The sequence below is a fragment of the Corvus hawaiiensis genome, chromosome 3, assembly GCF_020740725.1.
Source record: "Corvus hawaiiensis isolate bCorHaw1 chromosome 3, bCorHaw1.pri.cur, whole genome shotgun sequence".
NCBI classification, from domain to species: Eukaryota; Metazoa; Chordata; class Aves; order Passeriformes; family Corvidae; genus Corvus; species Corvus hawaiiensis.
The window spans coordinates 1847552-1869489 of record NC_063215.1 but is presented as its reverse complement, the minus strand read 5'-3'; the positions used below and the strand labels follow the sequence as shown (position 1 = coordinate 1869489).

At 60.6% G+C, this 21938-nt stretch overlaps 1 protein-coding gene across 1 annotated transcript; it reads right to left on the bottom strand.

Moving 5' to 3' along the window:
- Positions 1-4287: 4287 nt before the first annotated feature.
- Positions 4288-19129, bottom strand: ZNF395 (zinc finger protein 395). Its single transcript, XM_048298402.1, is given in 11 exon segments — positions 4288-4619; positions 4721-4824; positions 6193-6284; positions 8314-8585; positions 9669-9763; positions 12080-12218; positions 12220-12289; positions 15921-16036; positions 16248-16405; positions 17606-17829; positions 18642-19129. Coding segments are annotated over 11 exon segments (1710 nt in total). The 5' UTR covers positions 18970-19129; the 3' UTR covers positions 4288-4507.
- Positions 19130-21938: the final 2809 nt, after the last annotated feature.

The window sequence follows — 21938 nt, the reverse complement described above, 5'->3', positions numbered from 1 at the left end:
AAAAAAGGAGGAAAAAAGGAGGAAAAAAGGAGGAAAAAAGGAGGAAAAAAGGGAAAAAAGGAGGAAAAAGGGGGAAAAAGCAGGAAAAGCAGGGAAAGGCTCCGGCCCATCCGGCAAAGCACCCCTGGGATGAGGGCGGGCGGCAGCGGAAGCGTCCCCGGCACTCCCGGAACAGGAACCCCGAAGGAATCCCGGAGTCGCAAAGGGATCCCCAACTTTTCCTTGGATTTCTCCGGAAAATCCCGTTCCAGAGGCGGCTGCAAAAACGGCCTTTTCACCTTTCCTGGGGCTTTTCCCCCCCGTTTCCCCCCTTTTTTTTTTGGAGGTTTGGGAATAATCAAAAAAATTCTGGGAAGAGCGAGAAGGAAAAGGCGGGAGATGGTGGGAAAATTCTCCGGGATCCCAAAAATGTCCCCAAATCCCTGCCTGGAGAGGGGGAGAGGCCAGGAAGGGAGGAAGTGGGGGCAAGGGAGAGGTTCCTGTGGATAGAGCCGGGGATCCAGGGAAAAGAGGAAAGCCTGGGATTAAAGCTGGGATTAAAGCTGGGATGGAAGCCTGGGAGCAAATTCTGGGTTTAAAATCCGGGATTAAAGTCTGGGATTAAATTTTGGGATTAAAGGCTGGGATTGAAGCCTGGAATTAAAGCCTGGGAGCAAACTCTGGGTTTAAAATCCGGGATTAAAGTCTGGGATTAAATCTTGGGATTAAAGGCTGGGATTGAAGCCTGGGATTAAAGTCTGGGAGTAAACTCTGGGTCTAAAATCCGGGATTAAAATCTGGGATTGAAGTCTGGGATTAAAATCTGGGAATGAAGTCTGGGATTAAAGCCTGGGATAGAAGTCTGGGATTAAAATCTGGGAATGAAGTCTGGGATTAAAGCCTGGGATAGAAGTCTGGGATTAAAATCTGGGAATGAAGTCTGGGATTAAAGCCTGGGATAGAAGTCTGGGATTAAAATCTAGAAGCAAAATCTGGGATTAAGGTCTGGGATTAAAGTCTAAAATCAAAGTCAGGGATTAAAATCTGGGGTCAAAGTCTGCGTTTAAAATCCAGGATTAAAGTCTGGGATCAAAGTCTGGGAGTAAAGCCTGGGTTTAAAGCCTGGGGTCGAAGTCTGGGATTAAACTCCAGGAGCAAAATCTGGGAGCAAAGTCTGGGTTTAAAATCCAGGATCAAAGTCTGGGATTAAAGCCTGGGATTAAAATCCAGGAGCAAAGTCTGGGATTAAAGCCTGGGATTAAAGCCTGGGATTAAAATCCAGGAGCAAAGTCTGGGATTAAAGCCTGGGATTAAAATCCAGGAGCAAAGTCTGGGATTAAAGTCTGAGGCCAAAGTCTGAGAGCAAAATCTGGGATTAAAGCCCAGGATTAAAGTCTTGGATCAAAGTCTGGGATTAAAATCTGGGGTCAAAGTCTGGGATTAAACTCTGGGATTAAATCTGAGGGCAAAATCTGGGATTAAAGTCTGGGGTCAAAGTAAGGGATTAAATCGGGGATTAAAGTCTGGGGTCACAGTCTGGCATTAAAGTCTGGGAGCAAAGACTGGGATTAAATCTGGGATTAAAGTCTGGGATTAAAGCCTGGGAGCAAAGTCTGGGATCAAAACCTGGGATTAAACCTGGGATTAAACCTGGGATTAAAGGCTGGGATTAAAGGCTGGGATGTCAGGGAATCCCCAGCAGGCAGGGAAGGGCTCTGTGCTGCTGGAGGAGGAAAAGGAGGGGAAAAAAGGGGGAAAATGGGGAAAAAGGGAGAAAATGGGGGAAAAGGGGGAAAATGGGGGAAAGGGGAAAAATGGGGGAAAAGGGGAAAAATGGGGGAAAAGGGGAAAAATGGGGGGAAAGGGGGGGGAAGGAAAAAATGGGGGGGAAGGGAGGGAGAAGGAGCAGGAAAAAAGGAGGAGGAAAAAAAGGAGGAGAAAAAGGGGAGGAAAAAACCAGGAGAGAAAAAAATGGGAAAAGGGGGGGAAAAGGAGGAGGAAAAAAAGAGGAAAGAAAAAAAGGGGGGGAAAGGAAGAAAAAAGGAGGAGGAGGAAAAAAGGGAGGAGAAAAGGAGGGAAAAGGAGAGGGGAAAAGGAGGGAAAAGGGGGAAAAAGGGGGAAAAAGGGGGAAAAAGGGAGAAAAGGGGGGAAAAAGGGGGAAAAGGGGGAAAAGGGGGGAAAAGGGGGGGGCAAAAGGGGGAAAAGGGGGGAAAAGAGGGGAAAAGGGGGGAAAAGGGGGGAAAGGGGGGAAAAAAGGGGGAAAAGGGGGGAAAAGGGGGGAAAAGGGGGGAAAAGGGGGGAAAAGGGGGGAAAAGGGGGGAAAAGGGGGGGAAAGGGGGGGAAAGGGGGGGAAAGGGGGGGAAAGGGGGAAAAAAGGGGGGGAAAGGGGGAAAAAGGGAGGGAAAAAGGAGCGAAAAAAGAAGGAAAAAAGGAGGAAAAAAGGAGGAAAAAAGAAGGAAAAAAGAAGGAAAAAAGAAGGAAAAAAGAAGGAAAAAAGGTGGAAAAAAGGTGGAAAAAAGGAGGAAAAAAGGAGGAAAAAAGGAGGATAAAAGGAGGATAAAAGGAGGATAAAAGGAGGAAAAAAGGAGAAAAAAAGGAGGGAAAAAAGGTGGAAAAAAAGGTGGGAAAAAGGGGGGGAAAAAGGGGGGGAAAAAGGGGGGGAAAAAGGGGGGGAAAAAGGGGGGAAAAAGGGGGAGAAGGAGGCACTGACTCATCCCAGGACGCTCATTCCAACGCCCCAACTTTTCCTCCTTTTTTTAGGGATCTCCATCGTTTTAAAAAGAGCATTTTGATTAAAAAAGAGAGAATTTGGCTTCTTCCTTGGGCTCCCGAGCTCCCTCCAGCCATCCCAAGCGCTGGGAAGGGTTGGGAAGGATGAGGAGCATCCCAAGGCCTTGGGTTGATTCCCTGATTTTCGAGGCCGGATCCGTGAAAAACACGGAATGCCATCTCTGAAGCACGGGGCTAAAGGCACGAGGTGGGAGGGAAAGAGAAATCCCGGCTTTGGAAAGGTTTCGAAAGTGAGGCGCTGGCTGGGAATTCCAGGGGAAATTCCACGGGAAATTCCGCGGAAAAATTCCACAGCCCGGCTGAGATTCCCGAGGTTTTCCCACGGAGAAGCTGGAGCTCACCCAGTGCTGGTTTTATATTAAAATGAAGTCGTTTTTCTAACAAAACTCCAGCTTTTCCCAAGATTTCCCTCCTCATTCCATGAGGAAAAGCTCCTTTGTTTTTCCCAGCAGGATTTGAGCCCAAATTCCCGCAGGGATGCGACTCCTTGCCCACGGAATTTGTGCTCCAACTTTTCCAGCGGCCGCATTTCGCATCCGAGGCGGGAAGAAGATCAGGGCGGGGGAGAATCAACTGCTCCGGGTCCCAGCTGACAACAGAAACCATCCCAAAAATCCATAAAAAACCGGGAATACTGAGGTGAATCCCTTCATCCCATCCCCTAAAAACTCCCGGCTATCCCGGAGGAATTTTGGATTCTCCCGAGCGCTCGATTCCCCTTTTTTTTTTTCAGGAATTCTGATGCTTTAAAATCCCTAAAACCAGGCCAGGCTCCGGCTGCATCTGAGGATTGCTCTCGGCTCAGCCAACTCCACCAGATCCCGCGGGATTCCCGATATTCCCAGCCACGGAAAAAGGTCGGGATGAGCGACCTTTGAAGGTCACTTCCAAGCCCAACCGTGCCGTGATTCCGTACTGGAGCCCCGTCGGGATGCGAAGGGAAACCTTTCCCACTCCTCCTCCTCCTCCTCCTGGAACCATCCCTTCAACCCCAAATTCCCAAACTGCCTGCTTCGGAAGGAAGTTGGGAATCTTTCATGGAGCTGAACAAACTCCCAAAGCCTCCAATAGGGGGGGGAATCCAACATTTTACCCGAAAAACTTCCCTGATTAAAATTGTTGGGATTTTTTTTGTCCCCGTCGCCTCCCCCAAAACGATGCCTGAGGCACCTCCAGGTGCGGGAACAGGAACTTCCAACTCCTGCTCCCAAAAAAAACACCCCTCTCCCACTTTTCCTGGGATATCCCAACCTTCTCTTCTTTAAAGCTACGACTGTTTCCGACCCTTTCCTTAAAGGAAACGAAGGATTTGGACTTTTTAGGCAGCCAAAGGCGGGGGAAGCTGCCCCGAAACCTCAGCCCAGTTTTGGGGGATTTTCCAGCAGATCTGGGAAATTCAGGAAGCTCTTTGGTCCCCAAATCGCCATCAACGCAGCCCAAACCACAAGCACGCGACTTCCTCCTTCGCCGATCCCACAGAGAATCGTTCTTCGGGTTTTAAAGACAGGAAAAAAAAAGTGGAAAAAAGGGGGTTTTTTTTATATATAAAATAAAGCCACCCCGGGTGTAGAATGTACAGGAGGAGGGATTTACGCAGCTCCGGAGGCGCCGCCGGGCTGTGCCGGGAGGGACCTCCACGGTCCCTGCTTGCAGCAGTGAGGGATTCCCGGATTCTCGTGGGAATTCCAGGATTCCCGTGGGAATTCCAGGTGGGAAGAGAGAAGGATGGGAGCAGGTCTCAGTCCAGGAAGCGCTGGCAGGCCTTTTTCCAGCGGCAGGCCGTGCACCACTGATCCCGGTGCTCGATGCCGTAAACCTTGCGGCATTTCTTGGCTTCGCCGCGGACTTTCCTGGGAAGAACGGGAGAAGGGAGGACGTTCTTTCCCCTCCTGGATTTAAGGGTCGGGTGGATTCAGGTGGATTCCGGGGCTGTGGGAGGCGGGATCCTCACCTGGTGCTGAGGGAGACGCGGGGCGGGGAGGCCACGAGCAGCTGGGGCTGGAGCAGCGGCGGCGGCGCCTGGGGCTCGCTGAGGCTCAGGGAGCGGCTCCTCACCTGAGGGACAGAGCGGGTGAAAAGGGGACAAAGGGGGGAAAAAGGGGGAAAAGGGGGGAAAAAAGGGGCAAAGGGGGCAAGAAAAGGGCAAAGGGGGGCAAGGCGAGGGGTTGTGAGGGCTCCATCCAGCCCTGCGCTTCCTCAGAAAGGAGGGCTGGGAAAAGGGCGGGAAGAAAAGGGCGGGAAGAAAAGGGCGGGAAGAAAAGGGCGGGAAGAAAAGGGCGGGAAGAAAAGGGCGGGAAGAAAAGGGCGGGAAAATGTGAGGGGGGAAAAAATGAGGGGGGAAAAGGAGGAGAAAAGGAGGGGACAGGGAGGAAAAAAAGGAAGAAAAAAGGAGGAAAAAAGGGAGGAAAAGAAGAGAAGAAAAAAGGAGGGAAAAAGGGAGGGAAAAGGGAGGGAAAAGGGAGGGAAAAGGGAGGGAAAAGGGAGGGAAAAGGGAGGGAAAAGGGAGGGAAAAGGGGAGGGAAAAGGGGAGGGAAAAGGAGAGGGAAAAGGGGAGGCGCGAAAAGGAGGCGCGAAAGGAGGGGGAAAAGGAGGGGGAAAAGGAGGGGGAAAAGGAGGGGGAAAAGGAGGAAAAAGGGAGGAAAAAAGGAGGAAAAAAGGAGGAAAAAAGGAGGAAAAAGGAGGAAAAAAGGAGGAAAAAAGGAGGGAAAAAAGGAAGGAAAAAGGAGGGGAAAAGGAGGGGAAAAGGAGGGGGGAAAAGGAGGGGGGAAAAGGAGGGGGAAAAGGAGGGGGAAAAGGAGGGGGAAAAGGAGGGGGAAAAGGAGGGGGAAAAGGAGGGGGAAAAGGAGGGGGAAAAGGAGGGGGAAAAGGAGGGGGAAAAGGAGGGGGAAAAGGAGGGGGAAAAGGAGGGGGAAAAGGAGGGGGAAAAGGAGGGGGAAAAGGAGGGGGAAAAGGAGGGGGAAAGGAGGGGGAAAAGGAGGGGGAAAAGGGAGGGGGAAAGGAGGGGGAAAAGGAGGGGGAAAAGGAGGGGGGAAAAGGAGGGGGGAAAAGGAGGGGGAAAAGGAGGGGGAAAAGGAGGGGGAAAAGGAGGGAGGAAAGGAGGGGGAAAAGGAGGGGGAAAAGGAGGGGGGGAAACAGAGGGGGAAACAGAGGGGGAAAGAGGGGAAAGGAGGAGAGAAAAGGAAGGAAAAAGAAGGGGAGAAGGAGGCAAAGCGGAGGCGAAGGGGAGGTGAGAAGGAGGAGAAAAGGAGGCGAAGCGGAGTTGAAATGGAGCGGAAATGAAGGTGAAAAGGAGCCGAAAAGGAGCCGAAACGGAGTTGAAGCGGAGGGGAAATGAAGGTGAAAAGGAGGTGAAAAGGAGGGGAAAAGGAGGGGAAAAGGAGCCGGAGCGGAGCCGGAGCGGGGCAGGGAGCGGGCGGCACTCACCGGTGACAGGGACGGCAGGGTGGAGGTGGCGGCGGCCCAGCTGATGCTGGTGAAGATGTGGGGGGACACCGGGATTTGGATGGAGGCAGCGCCTGGCGGGGAGGAAAGGGGTCAGGATCCGGCCTGGGAATCTCCCGTTCCCACGGGAATCCCCGTGGAGCCTTTCCCGCTGCTCGCACGGAGGGAGGGAGTGTGGGGGCTCAGCGGCTCCTCCGCTCCTGCCCCCCAAATCCCGGCCGTGTTGGTGCTTTTGCCCCCAGTTGCAGATTTTTCCTGCTTTTTGCTGATGTCACCGCCATTCCCGGGGATGTGGCATTCCCTGGAGCAGCCCCGGGGTGGGGGGTGGGGGTGGGGGGGGGGGTTGGTCAGGGGCTCCGTGTTCCCAAATTTCCTGTGGCGGAGATCGGCGGGAGCCGGAGTGGCCGCATTCCGGCCCCGGGATCTGCGGGGTGGGGCACATTCCAGGGCCGGAATGAGAGTGGGGCCACAGCCCGGCAGGGGACAGCCGGGGGACAGGCAGGGGACAGGGACAGGGACAGGGACAGGGGACAGGGACAGGGGACAGGGACAGGGGACAGGGACAGGGGACAGGGGACAGGGGACAGGGGATGGGGACAGGGACAGGGACAGGGGACAGGGGACAGGCAGGGGACAGGGACAGGGACAGGACAGGGGACAGGGACAGGGGACAGGGACAGGGGACAGGGGATGGGGACAGGGGACGGGGGATGGGACGGGGGATGGGGACAGGGACAGGGGATGGGGACAGGGGACGGGGACAGGGACGGGGGATGGGGACAGGGACAGGGGACAGGGGATGGGGAACAGGGACAGGGGATGGGGACAGGGACAGGGGACAGGGACAGGGACAGGGGATGGGGACGGGGACGGGGGATGGGGACAGGCAGGGGACAGGGACAGGGACAGGGGACAGGGACAGGGGACAGGGACAGGGGACAGGGATGGGGACAGGGGATGGGGACAGGGGATGGGGACAGGGGACAGGGGATGGGGACAGGGACAGGGGACGGGGACAGGGGACGGGGACAGGGGACGGGGACAGGGGACAGGGGATGGGGACGGGGGATGGGGACAGGCAGGGGACAGGGACAGGGACAGGGGACAGGGACAGGGACAGGGGATGGGGATGGGGACAGGGACAGGGGACAGGGACAGGGACAGGGGGATGGGGACAGGGGATGGGGACAGGGGACAGGGACGGGGGACAGGGACGGGGGACAGGGGACAGGGACAGGGGACAGGGACAGGGGACAGCCAGGGGACAGGGCCACCAATCCCCGTGACAGGGGACAGGTGGGGGACAGGGGACAAGCAGGAGACAGGGGACAGGGGACAGCTGGGAGACAGGCAGGGGACAGGGGGACAGGCAGGGGACGCGGGACAGGCGGGGGACAGGCGCACAAATCCCTGAGCCAGGGGGACAGGCACAGGACAGGCACACAAATCCCTGAGCCAGGGGACAGGCACAGGACAGGCACAGAAATCCGGGGACAGGGACAGGGACACCAATCCCTGAGCCAGGGGACAGCCGGGGGCCAGGGCCAGGGGCCAGGCAGAGGCCAGGGGGCAGGGACAGGGGACAGGGACACCGCTCCATGTGCCAGGGGCCAGGCAGAGGCCAGGGGCAGGGACAGGGGACAGGGACACCGCTCCATGTGCCAGGGGCCAGGCAGAGGCCAGGGAAGGGACAGGGCCAGGGGCCAGGCAGAGGCCAGGGGCAGGGGGGACAGGGGGACAGGGGACAGGGACACCACTCCCTGTGCCAGGGGCCAGGCAGAGGCCAGGGGCAGGGGACAGGGACAGGGGACAGGGACACCGCTCCATGTGCCAGGGGCCAGGCAGAGGCCAGGGGAAGGGACAGGGCCAGGGGCCAGGCAGAGGCCAGGGGCAGGGACAGGGACAGGGGACAGGGACACCGCTCCATGTGCCAGGGGCCAGGCAGAGGCCAGGGGCAGGGGACAGGGACAGGGACACCACTCCCTGTGCCAGGGGACACTGGGGGCCAGGGCCAGGGGCCAGGGCCACCAATCCCCGTGCCAGGGGCCAGGGCCAGGGCCGAGCCAGCCCCGGGCGCAGCCGCCGCCGTCCGGCCCCGCTCACCTGGTAGGCGTGGTCGGCCTGGATGTGCCAGAAGGAGCCGGGCGCCGAGTGGCTCAGGGCGGGCGGGCACGGGCCGGGCTCCGGCGGGGCCAGCGCCGGGCGGATGGCGATGGGGGCGGAGCAGGACGCGGGGCTGGTGGCACCGGCGCTGGCACCGGCGCTGGCACCGGGGGCTGGCCGCGGGCACCTCGGCGGGCGGCTCCTCCTTGAGCTGCACCTCGGTGTAGTAAAAATCCTCCTCCTGCTTGCGGTGCTCCGAGTCGGGACCGTCCCTGCGGGGAGGGGACGGCGGTGACGAGGGGGCCCTGTCGCCATCGGGGAGGGGACAGAGGGGACGAGGGGGGCCCGGCCCCGCCAGTCTGGGACAGGGGTTTTGTCCTCCCCACTGTCCCTGTCCCCGCTCCCGAGGAAAGCAAGGAAATCCCCCTGGCCCAGGAATGCTGGAGTATGGAGCGCTGGGAATGCCGTGCCCCATAGATTGGGGCCAGCCCCACAGGCTGAGCACAGATCCCATTGCCACCCCATAGATCCCATTGCCAGCCCCACAGGCTGACCCATAGATCCCAGCCCCACAGACTGACCCATAGATCCCATTGCCAGCCCCACAGAGTGACCCATAGATCCCAGCCCCACAGACTGACCCACGGATCCCATTGCCACCCTATAGATCCCATTGCCAGCCCCACAGGCTGACCCATAGATCCCAGCCCCACAGACTGACCCATAGATCCCATTGCCAGCCCCACAGGCTGACCCATAGATCCCAGCCCCACAGACTGACCCATAGATCCCAACCCCATAGATCCCATTCCCGGCCCCACAGACTGACCCATAGATCCCATTCCCAGCCCCACAGACTGACCCATAGATCCCAACCCCATAGATCCCATTCCCAGCTCCACAGACTGACCCATAGATCCCATTCCCACCCCATAGATCCCATTCCCAGCCCCATAGACTGACCCATAGATCCCAGCTCCATACATGCCATTCCCACCCCACAGATCCCATTCCCACCCCACAGATCCCATTTCCCTCGGGAAGGGAAAATCTTGGGAATTCTGGAGGGAAGAATCCAATGGATTTGGGGGGCAGGAAGGGGAAATCCCAGGAATTCCAAGAGGATGCCTCCCGTGGATCAGGCGCTCAGGAAGGGGAAATCTCGGGAATTCCGGAGGCATAAATCCCATGGATTCGGGGCTCAGGAACGGGAAATCCCAGGAATTTGGAGGGATAAATCCAATGGATTTGGGGCTCGGGAAGGGGAGATCCCGGGAATTCCAGAGGGATAAATCCCATGGATTCGGGGCTCGGGAAGGGGAAATCCCGGGAATTCCGGAGGGGCCGGGCCTTACCGCAGGTGCCGCGTGCGGACGTGGCGCTTGATGCCCACCACGGAGCGCAGCTCTTTGCCGCAGCCGGGCCACAGGCACTTGAACACCACCGAGTTCTGCGGGGGACGCCCGCGTCACCCGCGCCCGGCACCGCCGAACCCTCCCGCGGCCTGCGCCCGTTCCCTCATTCCTGCGGGCGTTCCCTCATTCCCGCCTTCGTTCATTCATTCCTTCCTTCCCGCGGGCCTTCACTCCTTCATTCATTCCCGCGTGCTCCTTCATTCATTCCCGCGTGCGTTCCCTCATTCCCGCCTTCGCTCATTCATTCCTTCCCGCGTGCGTTCCCTCATTCCCGCCTTCGCTCATTCATTCCTTCCCGCGTGCGTTCCCTCATTCCCGCCTTCGCTCATTCATTCCTTCCCGCGTACGTTCCCTCATTCCCGCCTTCGCTCATTCATTCCTTCCCGCGGGCGTTCCCTCATTCCCGCCTTCGCTCATTCATTCCTTCCCGCGGGCGTTCCCTCATTCCCGTCTTCGTTCATTCATTCATTCCTGCATGCATTCCCTCATTCCCGCCTTCGTCCATCCCTTCCTGCCTTCATCCCTTCCCACGTTCGTTCCCTCATTCCCGCCTTCGTTCCCTCACTCCCGCCTTCGTTCCCTCACTCCCGCCTTCGTTCCCTCACTCCCGCCCTCGTTCCCTCACTCCCGCCCTCGTTCCCTCATTCCCGCCTTCGTTCCCTCACTCCCGCCTTCGTTCCCTCACTCCCGCCTTCGTTCCCTCACTCCCGCCTTCCTTCCCTCACTCCCGCCTTCCTTCCCTCACTCCCGCCCTCGTTCCCTCATTCCTGCCCTCGTTCCCGCATTCCCGCCTTCGTTCCCTCATTCCCGCCCTCGTTCCCTCATTCCCACCTTCGTTCCCTCATTCCCGCCCTCGTTCCCTCATTCCCGCCCTCGTTCCCTCATTCCCGCCTTCGTTCCCTCATTCCCGCCCTCGTTCCCTCATTCCCGCCCTCGTTCCCTCATTCCCGCCCTCGTTCCCTCATTCCCGCCTTCGTTCCCTCATTCCCGCCCTCGTTCCCTCATTCCCACCTTCGTTCCCTCATTCCCGCCCTCGTTCCCTCATTCCCGCCTTCGTTCCCCCATTCCCGCCTTCGTTCCCTCATTCCCGCCCTCGTTCCCTCTTTCCCGCCCTCGTTCCCTCATTCCCGCCCTCGTTCCCTCATTCCCCGCCCTCGTTCCCTCATTCCCAGCCTTCGTTCCCCCATTCCCGCCTTCGTTCCCTCATTCCCGCCCTCGTTCCCTCTTTCCCGCCCTCGTTCCCTCATTCCCGCCCTCGTTCCCTCATTCCCGCCCTCGTTCCCCCATTCCCGCCTTCGTTCCCTCATTCCCGCCTTCGTTCCCTCATTCCCGCCCTCGTTCCCTCATTCCCGCCCTCGTTCCCTCATTCCCGCCCTCGTTCCCTCATTCCCGCCTTCGTTCCCTCATTCCCGCCCTCGTTCCCTCATTCCCGCCCTCGTTCCCTCATTCCCGCCCTCGTTCCCTCATTCCCGCCTTCGTTCCCTCATTCCGCCCTCGTTCCCTCATTCCCGCCTTCGTTCCCTCATTCCCGCCCTCGTTCCCTCATTCCCGCCTTCGTTCCCTCATTCCCGCCTTCGTTCCCTCATTCCCGCCCTCGTTCCCTCATTCCCGCCTTCGTTCCCCCATTCCCACCTTCGTTCCCTCATTCCCGCCCTTGTTCCCTCATTCCCGCCCTCGTTCCCTCATTCCCGCCTTCGTTCCCTCACTCCCGCCTTCGTTCCCTCATTCCCACGTCCATTCATTCCTTCCCGCATCCATTCCCTCATTCCTGTGTCCATTCCCTCACTCCCGTGCTCATTCATTCATTCCCGCCTTCATTCCCGTATTCCTTCCTTCATTCCCACGTTCCTTCCTTCATTCCTGCACTCATTCATTCATTATTCCCGCGTCCCTTCATTCCCGCGTCCCTTCCCGTGTTTGTTCCTTCCCACATTCCTTCCCTCATTCCCGCGTTCCTTCCATCCCGCATTCATTCCCGCGTTCCTTCCCTCATTCCCACGTTCCTTCCTTCATTCCCGCATTCCTTCCCCTGCTCCCGCGTTCCTTCCCGTGCTCATTCCTTCACACATTCCTTCCCGTGTTCCTTCATTCCCTCGTTCCTTCCCGCCTTCATTCCTTCCCTCATTCCCTCGTTCATTCCTGCGTTCCTTCCTTCCCACGTTCCCTCCCGCGTTCATTCCCGCATTCCTTCATTCCCACATTCATTCCTTCCCTCATTCATTCCCGCGTTCATTCCCTCATTCCCGCGTTCCTTCCCACATTCCTTCCCGCGTTCGTCCCTTCCCGCCTTCATTCCTTCCCGCCTTCATTCCCTCCTTCCCGCCTTCATTCCCTCCTTCCCGCATTCCCACCTTCCTCCTGCGCGGAGCCGGCTCGTCCCTCGGGAAGGGCTCGCAGTCGGTGTCGAAGCCGTCGTCGGCCGCGGGCGAGCTGCGGGCGGTGCCCGAGGGCCGCGGCGGGGACGGGGCGGCGCTGCCGGCGCTGCCGCGGGCCGCTGCTGCTGCTGCCGCTGTCCGACACGTCCCCGCTCTCCTTCCACGCCTCGCACGCGGCCCGTGGCGCTGCGCCCGGGGGACACGGGGGTGTCACCTCGGGGACAGCCGGACAATGTCCCCAGGGTGTGTGGAGGGGACACGGGGACATGGGGACACTGCCACCGTCACCTCGGGGACGGCCGGACAATGTCCCCAGGGTGTGGGGAATGGACACAGGGACATGGGGACACTGCCACCGTCACCTCGGGGACGGCCGGACAATGTCCCCAGGGTACAGGGAGGGGACACGGGGGTGTCACCTCGGGGACGGCCGGACAATGTCCCCAGGGTGCGGGGAGGGGGACACGGGGATGCCACCGTCACCTCGGGGACGGGCCGGACAATGTCCCCAGGGTGCAGGGAGGGGACACGGGGATGCCACCATCACCTCGGGGACAGCCGGACAATGTCCCCAGGGTGTGTGGAGGGGACACGGGGATTCCGCTGTCACCTCGGGGACGGCCGGACAATGTCCCCAGGGTGTGGGGAATGGACACGAGGACATGGGGACACTGCCACCGTCACCTCGGGGACGGCCGGACAACGTCCCCCAGGGTGTGGGGAATGGACACGAGGACATGGGGACACTGCCACCGTCACCTCGGGGACGGCCGGACAACGTCCCCAGGGTGTGGGGAATGGACACGAGGACATGGGGACACTGCCACCGTCACCTCGGGGACGGCCGGACAATGTCCCCAGGGTGCGGGGAGGGGACACGGGGACATGGGGACACTGCCACCGTCACCTCGGGGACGGCCGGACAACGTCCCCAGGGTGTGGGGAATGGACACGAGGACATGGGGACACTGCCACCGTCACCTCGGGGACGATCCCATCCCCAGGTCCCCAGGCTGGAAAAGCCACAGGGATCCTCCTAAAAGCCCAGCCAAGGCCCTTCCTTCCCTTCCCTAAATCCCTTCCCTTCCCTAAATCCCTTCCCTAAATCCCTTCCTTCTTCCTTTGCCTTCCTTTCTTCTTCCTTTTCCTGCCCTTTTCTTCCCTTTTCCTCCCCTTCCCCTCTTCTTTCCTCCCTTTTCCTCCCGTTTTCCTCATTTTTTCCTCCTCTTCCCTCCCCTTCTCCTGCCTTTCCCTCCCCTCTCCTCCTTTTCCTCCCCTTTCCTCTCCACCTCTTCCCTCCCCTTTCCCTCCTTTTCCGCTTTTCCTCCTTTTCTTCATCTTTCTTCCCTAAGTCCCTTCCCTTCGGATATAAAAAGTTCGGGATGAGCGGAGCGGAGCAGAGCCAGAGGCTCCCTGGAAACACCCGGATCCCATCCCAGCTAAATCCCAGAATTCCAGCAGGAAAAACCCGCAGGGGGCGAAAAAATCTGGGAATCCTTGAGCTTTTCCCAAGGGATCGGGAATCAAATCCACCCTCCCCCCTCCTCGCTCCCGTTTTTTTCCCCCCCTTCTTTCCTCTGAAACCCAGGTTTGCTTGGAATTTTGGGGAATTCCAACAAATCCCAACCGTTATCCCGAGAATTCGATGCCACTCCCTGTCTACGCTGCTTTTCCGCCGGTTATCCGTGGCTTATCCCGTTTGTTGCCGTTCCCGGTGGCACGGGATGGAATTCCCACGGCTCCCGGGGTTATTTTTATCCATCCCGGGAACCTCTGACTCCTCGGGAATGAGGCCGCCACTAAAAAAAGGAATGACCAGGAATCGCCCCCTGCCCCGGGATGGCCGTGGATGGTTGGATTTCGGGAATAATTCCTGCCTGGAAAGGGTGTTCCAGCCCTCCAAAGGCTCCCTAGGGAAAGGTTTGGAGTCCCCATTCCCAGAGGGATCGAAAATCCCTGTGGATGTGGCACTTGGGGACACGGATCTGGAATTCCCTGACAGGAGCCAGGTGGGATCGGGATTTCTCCCAGGAAAAGAGGGAACGGCCCCAAGTTGTTCCAGGGGAGGCTCAGGTTGGATTTTGGGAACAATTCCCGCCTGGAGAGGCGGGTCAGGCAGTGGAAGGGGGAGTCCCCATCCCCGGAGTGTCCAAGGAATTCCTGGATGTGGCACTCGGAGCTGGGGACAAGGTGGGACTCGATGACCTTGGAGGGCTTTTCCAACCTCGGGAATTCCGGGATTCAGCCAGGAGCCCTTCCTGGGCTCCTCCAGCTCCTCAGGGACACAAATCCCACTCCTGCCATTCCCACTCCTGCCATTCCCATTCCTGCCATTCCCACTCCTGCCATTCCCATTCCTGCCATTCCCACTCCCTGCATTTCCTCTCCTGCCATTCCCACTCCTTCCATTCCCTCTCCTTCCATTCCCACTCCTGCCATTCCCACTCCTGCCATTCCCTCTCCTGCCATTCCCACTCCTTGCATTCCCATTCCTGCCATTCCCTCTCCTGCCATTCCCACTCCTTGCATTCCCATTCCTGCCATTCCCTCTCCTGCCAATCCCACTCCTGCCATTCCCACTCCTGCCATTCCCATTCCTGCCAATCCCACTCCTTCCATCCCCTCTCCTGCCATTCCCACTCCTGCCAATCCCACTCCTTCCATTCCCTCTCCTGCCATTCCCACTCCTGCCATTCCCTCTCCTTCCATTCCCTCTCCTGCCATTCCCACTCCTTCCATTCCCTCTCCTGCCATTCCCACTCCTGCCATTCCCACTCCTGCCATTCCCACTCTGCTGTGATTGAGGCACCTGGAGTCAGCTTGTAGGTGACTCCGAGGTGGGTGGGATGCAGGAATGCCGGAGGGATCGGGATCATCGGGAAGGGCTGGATCCATGGGATGAGGTGGGTGGGATGCGGGAATGCCGGAGGGATCGGGATCATTGGGAAGGGCTGGATCCATGGGATGAGGTGGGTGGGATGCGGGAATGCCAGAGGGATCGGGATCATCGGGAAGGGCTGGATCCATGGGATGAGGGAATGCCGGAGGGATCGGGATCATCGGGAAGGGCTGGATCCATGGGATGAGGTGGGTGGGATGCGGGAATGCCGGAGGGATCGGGATCATTGGGAAGGGCTGGATCCATGGGATGAGGTGGGTGGGATGCGGGAATGCCAGAGGGATCGGGATCATTGGGAAGGGCTGGATCCATGGGATGAGGTGGGTGGGATGTGGGAATGCCGGAGGGATCGGGATCATCGGGAAGGGCTGGATCCATGGGATGAGGGCGATGGTGTGAAGGTCCCCAAGGCCGAGTGCCGGCTCTGGATTTGCGTCACCATGGAATGCTCCAGGATGGAAAACTGGGAAAGGTTTGGAGCTGGGAAAGGGGCTCAGTCTGGAGAAAAGGGAGGCTCCAGAGGGAATTTTCCCTCTCTGGAAATTCCCTGAGCAGCCAGGTGGGATCGGGATCTCTCCCGGGAAAAGAGGGAACGGCCCCAAGTGTTTCCAGGGGAGGCTCAGGTTGGATTTTGAGGACAATTCCCGCCTGGAAAGGATTTTTCCAGCCCTCCAAAGGCTGCCCGGGGAGGTTTGGAATCCCCATTCCCGGAGGGATCGAAGATCCCTGTGGAAGCGGCACTGGGGCACCCGGAAACGCCGGGAATGCTCGATCCCGGAGGCTTTTCCCCACCCTCAGCCATTCCGGGACCGGACAACCCCGCTGGCGCTCCCTGACCCTCCCCACATTCCCTGCGCCAACGGGAGCGGCGCATTCCCGGCTCCCGGGAATGTGGGATTCCCTCGGAAGGACACTCACGGGGGAGGCCGCCGCCGTCGCCGCCGGGAGGGCTCCGCACCGCGGGGCTGCACGAGAGGCTCGTCAGCACCATGGCCGCCACCATCTCGTCCATCTCCACCGCCGCGTCGGCTTTCCTGCTCCGGCAGAGGGAGAAAACATCGGGAATTCCCATGGAAAAAGCGGAGGAACCACCCGGAGAACCCCCCGTGGATGTTCGCCCCCCCTCCACCGCCGCCCTTCCAGGGTGGAAGGGAAAACGCATCCGAGATCCCCGCGGTCCTGACCGGAAGCGCCCTGCGGATAATCCCCGGGAAGGCGGGGATATCCCTGGAATCGCCGACCAACCTCTTGGGAACGTCGATGCTGCTGGACACGGATCTCTGGAGCGCCTCGGAGGGGCCGGGATTCATGGAATCGGGCAGGGACGGAGGCTGGAGCGCGTCCGGCACCCTCCAGCACGCCGGGAATCCCTGGCTCGGCTCATCCAGGGCGGTGAGGAGGACCTGGGAAGGGCAGGAGAAGTTTGGGATGAGGTTCTGGATCCCACGGGATCGGGATCCCTCATCCTCGTTTTCCCTCCTGTCCTGGAGGGTTTGGAGTTTGGATTCCTAAGGAGCGGCCAGGGTTCATCCCCCCCAAAAAAATCTGCTCTTCCCAGCCCCAGCAATCCCGAATTTCCCCGAGCCTCCAAGAGTTGGGATTTCGGCTGGACTTTTCCCCGATGGATTTGGCTGCTCTGGGTTTGTTCCCAGGGATCGCCCACACCCAGCTCCTCCAGGCACCCTTCCTTTCGGGAATCTGCTCCTTCCCAGATTCCCAAATCCCTCCGGAATGGGCGCTTTTCCATCAGCACCACGCCGAGCCTATTCCCATTCATGGAAAAATATCCCCTGGATATTCGCAGCACCGGGAATGTCCCTCCGGGGAATTAGCGGCATCTGGGATCCGGGGAATCGGCACAAGGATCAAGCCTTCCCGAAAACCGGGATCGGGGCTTTTCCACGGAGCACGAGGAGCTGGGATCTCCTCCGGCTGTGCTGGGAGGGGAGGACACCCCATCCCTGTTTCAGTGCCATTCCCAGCAGCTGGAAAAAATGCTCCCGCGTGGAATGAAACAGCCCTCAGTGTCCGGTGGGCAACAAAAACCGGGAAGAGGCGGAAAAACGAGCAGGGAACGTTTCACACTTCATCGCCCCAGCTCTGCCCGGAAAAAGGCTTCGCAGGGAAGCAGCCGGGATTTGGGAATGCTGTTCCCTGTCCCAGGGCTCTCCCGAGCCTCGGTCGGGATTCCGGGACACGGGAACGGCGAATCCAGAGGGGCTGGGGGAGCTCCCTCAGGGCACCACGGCCCCCAGATCCGCAGCTCCCGGGGCAGCTCCGTGCGGCTTCCCTCGGGATTTCAATGCAGGATACGGAGACACGGGAGGAGTCCGTGGCAGGGAATTCCACTGGGAATCCGGGTGACGCTCCCAAACCATCGTCCTCAGCACGACGGAGGGAAACCTCGAGCCACCCCGCGCCGCGTCCGTGCTCTTTTTTTCCGGAGAAGATCCCGCTTTTGGCCGGGATTCGGGACATTTCCAGAGGAAAACGGACCTCTGCCTGAGTTCGGCGTGATCCAAACCCACGGGATCCCCAGGAATTCAGGAGAATCCCAGGAATTCCTCCACCCTTGGAGCACACCCCACCACCCAAGCAGGTACCTGCTTGCCCGCGGAGCTGCCGGAGGCCGGGATTCGGGAACGCGGGGGCTCGGCCGCTCTCCTCCAGCGCCCGGGAGCAGGATCCGTCCTCGTGTGGGGCGGGCGCCCGGCCCAGCTCGGGAATCTGGGAAGCCGCCAGGATCCCGTCGGGAGCGGCGACGCGGGTGCCGAGCAGGGAGCGCTTCCCGAGGCGCCGCGACAGCACGGTGGCCATGGCGGAGACGCTGCGGAGACACCGAGATGGCACCGGGAGCCGGCACGGGGACAGCGGCGCCGCAGCCTGCCGCCGCCACCCCCGCAGCTCATCTTTGGGAACGGCTCTGGAGCTCTCCCGGGGATAAATCGGGATGGGCCAGCCCAAAGGAAAAGCCGTCAGCGTTCGGAGCCCACGAGCCACCGGCGACATTCCCCAAGGGCGCCACGGCCATTCCCAACCGTCCCACCCTGGTGCTCCTCAGCCTTGACCTCCAGACCTCGTTCCCGGGGGCAGTCCTGGAATTCCCAGCCCCTCCTCAGCCGCATCCCAACGCTCCCATTTTCAGGAGCTCTCCGAATTCTGGGAGAGGTCTCTCCGAGCCCCCGCAGCCAACAAAACAGGAGCTTCCCTCCTGATTCCTTTGGGAATTTTTTTGGAGCATTTTATATCCCAAAACTGGAACTATTTTTTGCCCCTCCAGGCGTGTCGGGCGAGAAGGAATTCCCAAAGAAAGGCCAGGGGAGCTGCCCAGAGCTCCTCGAGCCGCATCCATCGCGCTCCCAAGGCCATCCAGGATTTACGAGCGGTTTTTATGGATAACCGTCCTGCCCCGAATCCCGCCGGGCCCGGGTAGAACATTAACAGCTCGGAGGGAGCCGCAAAGGACGGGGCAGGAGGAGGAGGAGGAGGAGGAGGAGGAGGAGGAAGGGGACGGGGGGCGCTCGGAGAGAGGCGGGACAGGGGACATCGCCACGGCGACATCGCCACCACCGCCCTCGGCTCCTTCCCTCTGGAGGCGGGATCAAAGCGGAGCCGCTCTCCCGGCCGCTTCCCGCTCACCTTGCCAGGTGAGGAATTCTCTGGGGTGTTCCTGAGCCCGCTGGGGTTGTTTTTCCAAGGGGGTTTTTCCTGTTTTCTGGAGATCCCCCGAGAAGGGCTTGGCGGGGGACGGGGGTGGGGGGGTGGACACGGCGGTTCGCCTCAAAGCCCGCAACGAAGCCTCTCCAGCCCTGCTGACCGCGCTCCTTCCTGCCTTGGAGGATCCCAGGATTTGGGATCCCGACTGGGGGATCTCGGCAAGAGGGAAAACGGCGCCGAGGCTGCTCACGCCGCCTCCAAACCCCTCCTGGCCGGCGGCCAGCGGGGCAGCGCCGAAGCTGCTTCTCATTTCCTTCGGGGTTTCGTTTTCCCTTTCCCTCGCCTTCCCCCTCCGGCCCGCGGAGGAGCGGGAAGGAGCAGAGAGAGAGAGAGAGAGAGAGAACGGGAGAGGGGGAAGAAAACCCTTCCCGAAGCCAATTTCTGGAATCGCATCTGCTTCCAGCAGACCTTTGAACGCCGGATCCCATTCCGGAGCCGAGGGGGGACACGGGCCGTGCCAAGAAATCCCTGTTCCCGCCCGTGTCCCCCCCCCAAAAAAAAAACCCCCCAAAGCGAGGAGAGGAGCGGGAGCCCTCCCAGCTGTTCCCAATCACGCGCCGCAGGGGTCAGAGCCGGCGCGGATCCCAAATTATTCCTTGCTCCGATGCCGGGCGTGGATTTTTGGCCGGCGCTTTTCCAAGAACGTCAGCCCTCGAGCCCGGCCGCCGGCGGAGGTTTGGGAAAGGGCGCGCGCGGAAACGAGGAATGGTTGGTTCCAGGGAGAAGCGGGGAATGATTCCCGGAGCTCATCCCAGCTCCTGGGTGGTTTTTTTTTTGGGAAGAAGGCAGCTCCTGCAGCCGTGGTGCTGGGCAAGCACGCGCCGTTTTTCCCCCCGGTTTTTTTTTAGGGGAAAAATGCTGGAATAGCCCCCTGAAATCCAGCCTCGGTCCCGCCACGGATCAAGGACCCGAACCACCACGGCCAGGCTGTGACAGAGCCCAAACTTTTCCTGTCTCCCAGCCCACGATTTCCAGAAATCCTCTCTCTCCTTATCCCAAAAATACCCCGGAGCCCTTTGCAAACCACGGGCACGAGGGGGTCTCCGCAGGGAGCGCTTCGCCGAGTTCGGGCCCTTTTTAATAAAGGCTCCGACCCCAAAGCTGAACCGAGCGAGACCCAAAGCCCACAAAACAGGCGCTTCCCAGAGTTTCCTCCTAATTCCGCCTGGATTGCGCCCTGGACGTGTCACTGTGGGGAAAGGCTTCACCCGCGCCAACACCAGGCCGCTCCAAGCGGGGAATTATCCCAGAGGGAAACACTTTTGGAGGACGCATTCCAGCCCCCCCCCCCCCCAAAAAAAAAATCCCGTTTGTGGAGCCGGCGAGGGCAGCCAGGAAGGAAAGGGAGGGAGTCGGGCGCTTTCTGGGAGCGGTGCCGGCAGCGGCACGGATCCACGGATCCATGGATTGTGCGTGTTTCCCGGGCGCGGGGCACGTGGGGAAGGCGGGCAGCGCCGGAGGCACGGGAGGAGGAGGAGGAGGAGGAGGAGGAGGAGGAGGGAGGAGGAGGAGGAGGAGGAGTGTGCCCGGGCCTGCCGCGGAGGGCGGCACCGGGCAGGGCACGTGTGCGCGGGGCGGGGGACACGGAGAGAGGGGAGGGAGGGAGGGAGGGGGGACACAGGGACCGAGCGAACCGGGGGGCGGGACACGGAGCGGGATGGGGGGGCACGGGTGGGGTTGGATACGGACAGCGAGGGGGGGTGGGCACGGAGCGGGATTGGGGGGCACCGGCAGCCGGTGAGTGCGGGCACAGCCGGCGGGAGGGGGTGGCAGGGGCTGGGATTTGGGGAGGGGGCACGCCGGGCAGCGGTGGGAATGCCGCGGGCAGCACGGACAACCGGGCAGGCCCCACGGAGGACGCGGGGAAGGGGGCTGCGCGGCCCCGGGAGCGGGCAGGGAGCGGCGAAAGGCAGAGCCGGCTGCTGCCCAGCCCCGGCGGGGTTTCGGGGGTGTCCCGGCTGGGTTCCCGCTTACCTCCGGCACGGCTGCCGCCCGGCGCTGGCTGTTTTGGAACGCCCGTCCCCGTTCCCGGCTGGAGCCCCGCCGGGCCGGGCGGGGCGGGGCGGAGCCGCGGCCGGGCGGGAACCGCCGCTCCCGCGCGCCGCGGCTTTTTTTATTATTATTATTTTTCCCTCCTCCCCCCCCGATTTTTTGTTTTTGTTTCCCCCCCCTCCCTCTTCTCCCTTCCTTCTCAGCCGCCGGCTGTGGAGGGAGGGAGGCAGGGAGGGAAGGAGGATGAAGAGGAAAGGGAGGAAGCGGGCGGGGGGGATGCCGCTACTCACAGCGCCCGGGGAGCCCCGCTCGGAGCCTCGCCTCGCCGCCGGCCGGGTTAAAGCTCCCGGGGCCGCGCTGGTGTAAACAACCTCCCCACATGCTCGGCCCCTTCCTGCGCATTGGCTCCGCCGATGCCTTTCCGTGCAACGCCCCCGCCGCCCGGCCCCGGCCGCGGCCCCGCCGCGCTCCGCCGGCCCGGCCCGGGGATGCCGGCGCTGCCCGCGGGGGAAGGGGAGCGGCCCAGGGGGCTGCGGCCCCCTCCTTCTCCCCCTGCTTCTTTTCCCTCGTTCTCCCCCTGCTTCTTCCCCTCCTTCTCCCCCTGCTTCTTTCCCCTCGTTCTCCCCGTGCTTCTTTCCTCCTCTGCTTCTTTCCCCTCGTTCTCCCCCTGCTTCTTTCCCCTCGTTCTCCCCCTGCTTCTTTTCCCCTCTGCTTCTTTCCCTCGTTCTCCCCCTGCTTCTTTTCCCCTCTGCTTCTTTCCCCCTCTGCTTCTCCCCCTGCTTCTTTTCCCCTCGTTCTCCCCTGCTTCTTTCCCCCTCTGCTTCTCCCCCTGCTTCTTCCCCTCGTTCTCCCCCTGCTTCTTTCCTCCTCTGCTTCTCCCCCTGCTTCTTTCCCCTCTGCTTCTTTCCCCTCGTTCTCCCCCTGCTTCTTTCCTCCTCTGCTTCTTTCCCCCTCTGCTTCTCCCCCTGCTTCTTTCCCCTCGTTCTCCCCCTGCTTCTTTCTCCCTCTGCTTCTGTCGCTGCTTCCCCCGCGGCTCTCCCGCCCAGCCGGCCCCGGGGATGAGGCTCCGCAGCCCGCGGGGCTCCGGGCTTTACCCGAGCGGGGGCTGGCGGCGCTCGGGTCGCTTTTTTCGTCGCTTTTTCGTCGCTTTTTTGTCGCTTTTTTGTCGCTTTTTTTTGTCGCTTTTTTGTCGCTTTTCTGGGCTGTTTTGCGCTTGTAAAGCGCGGG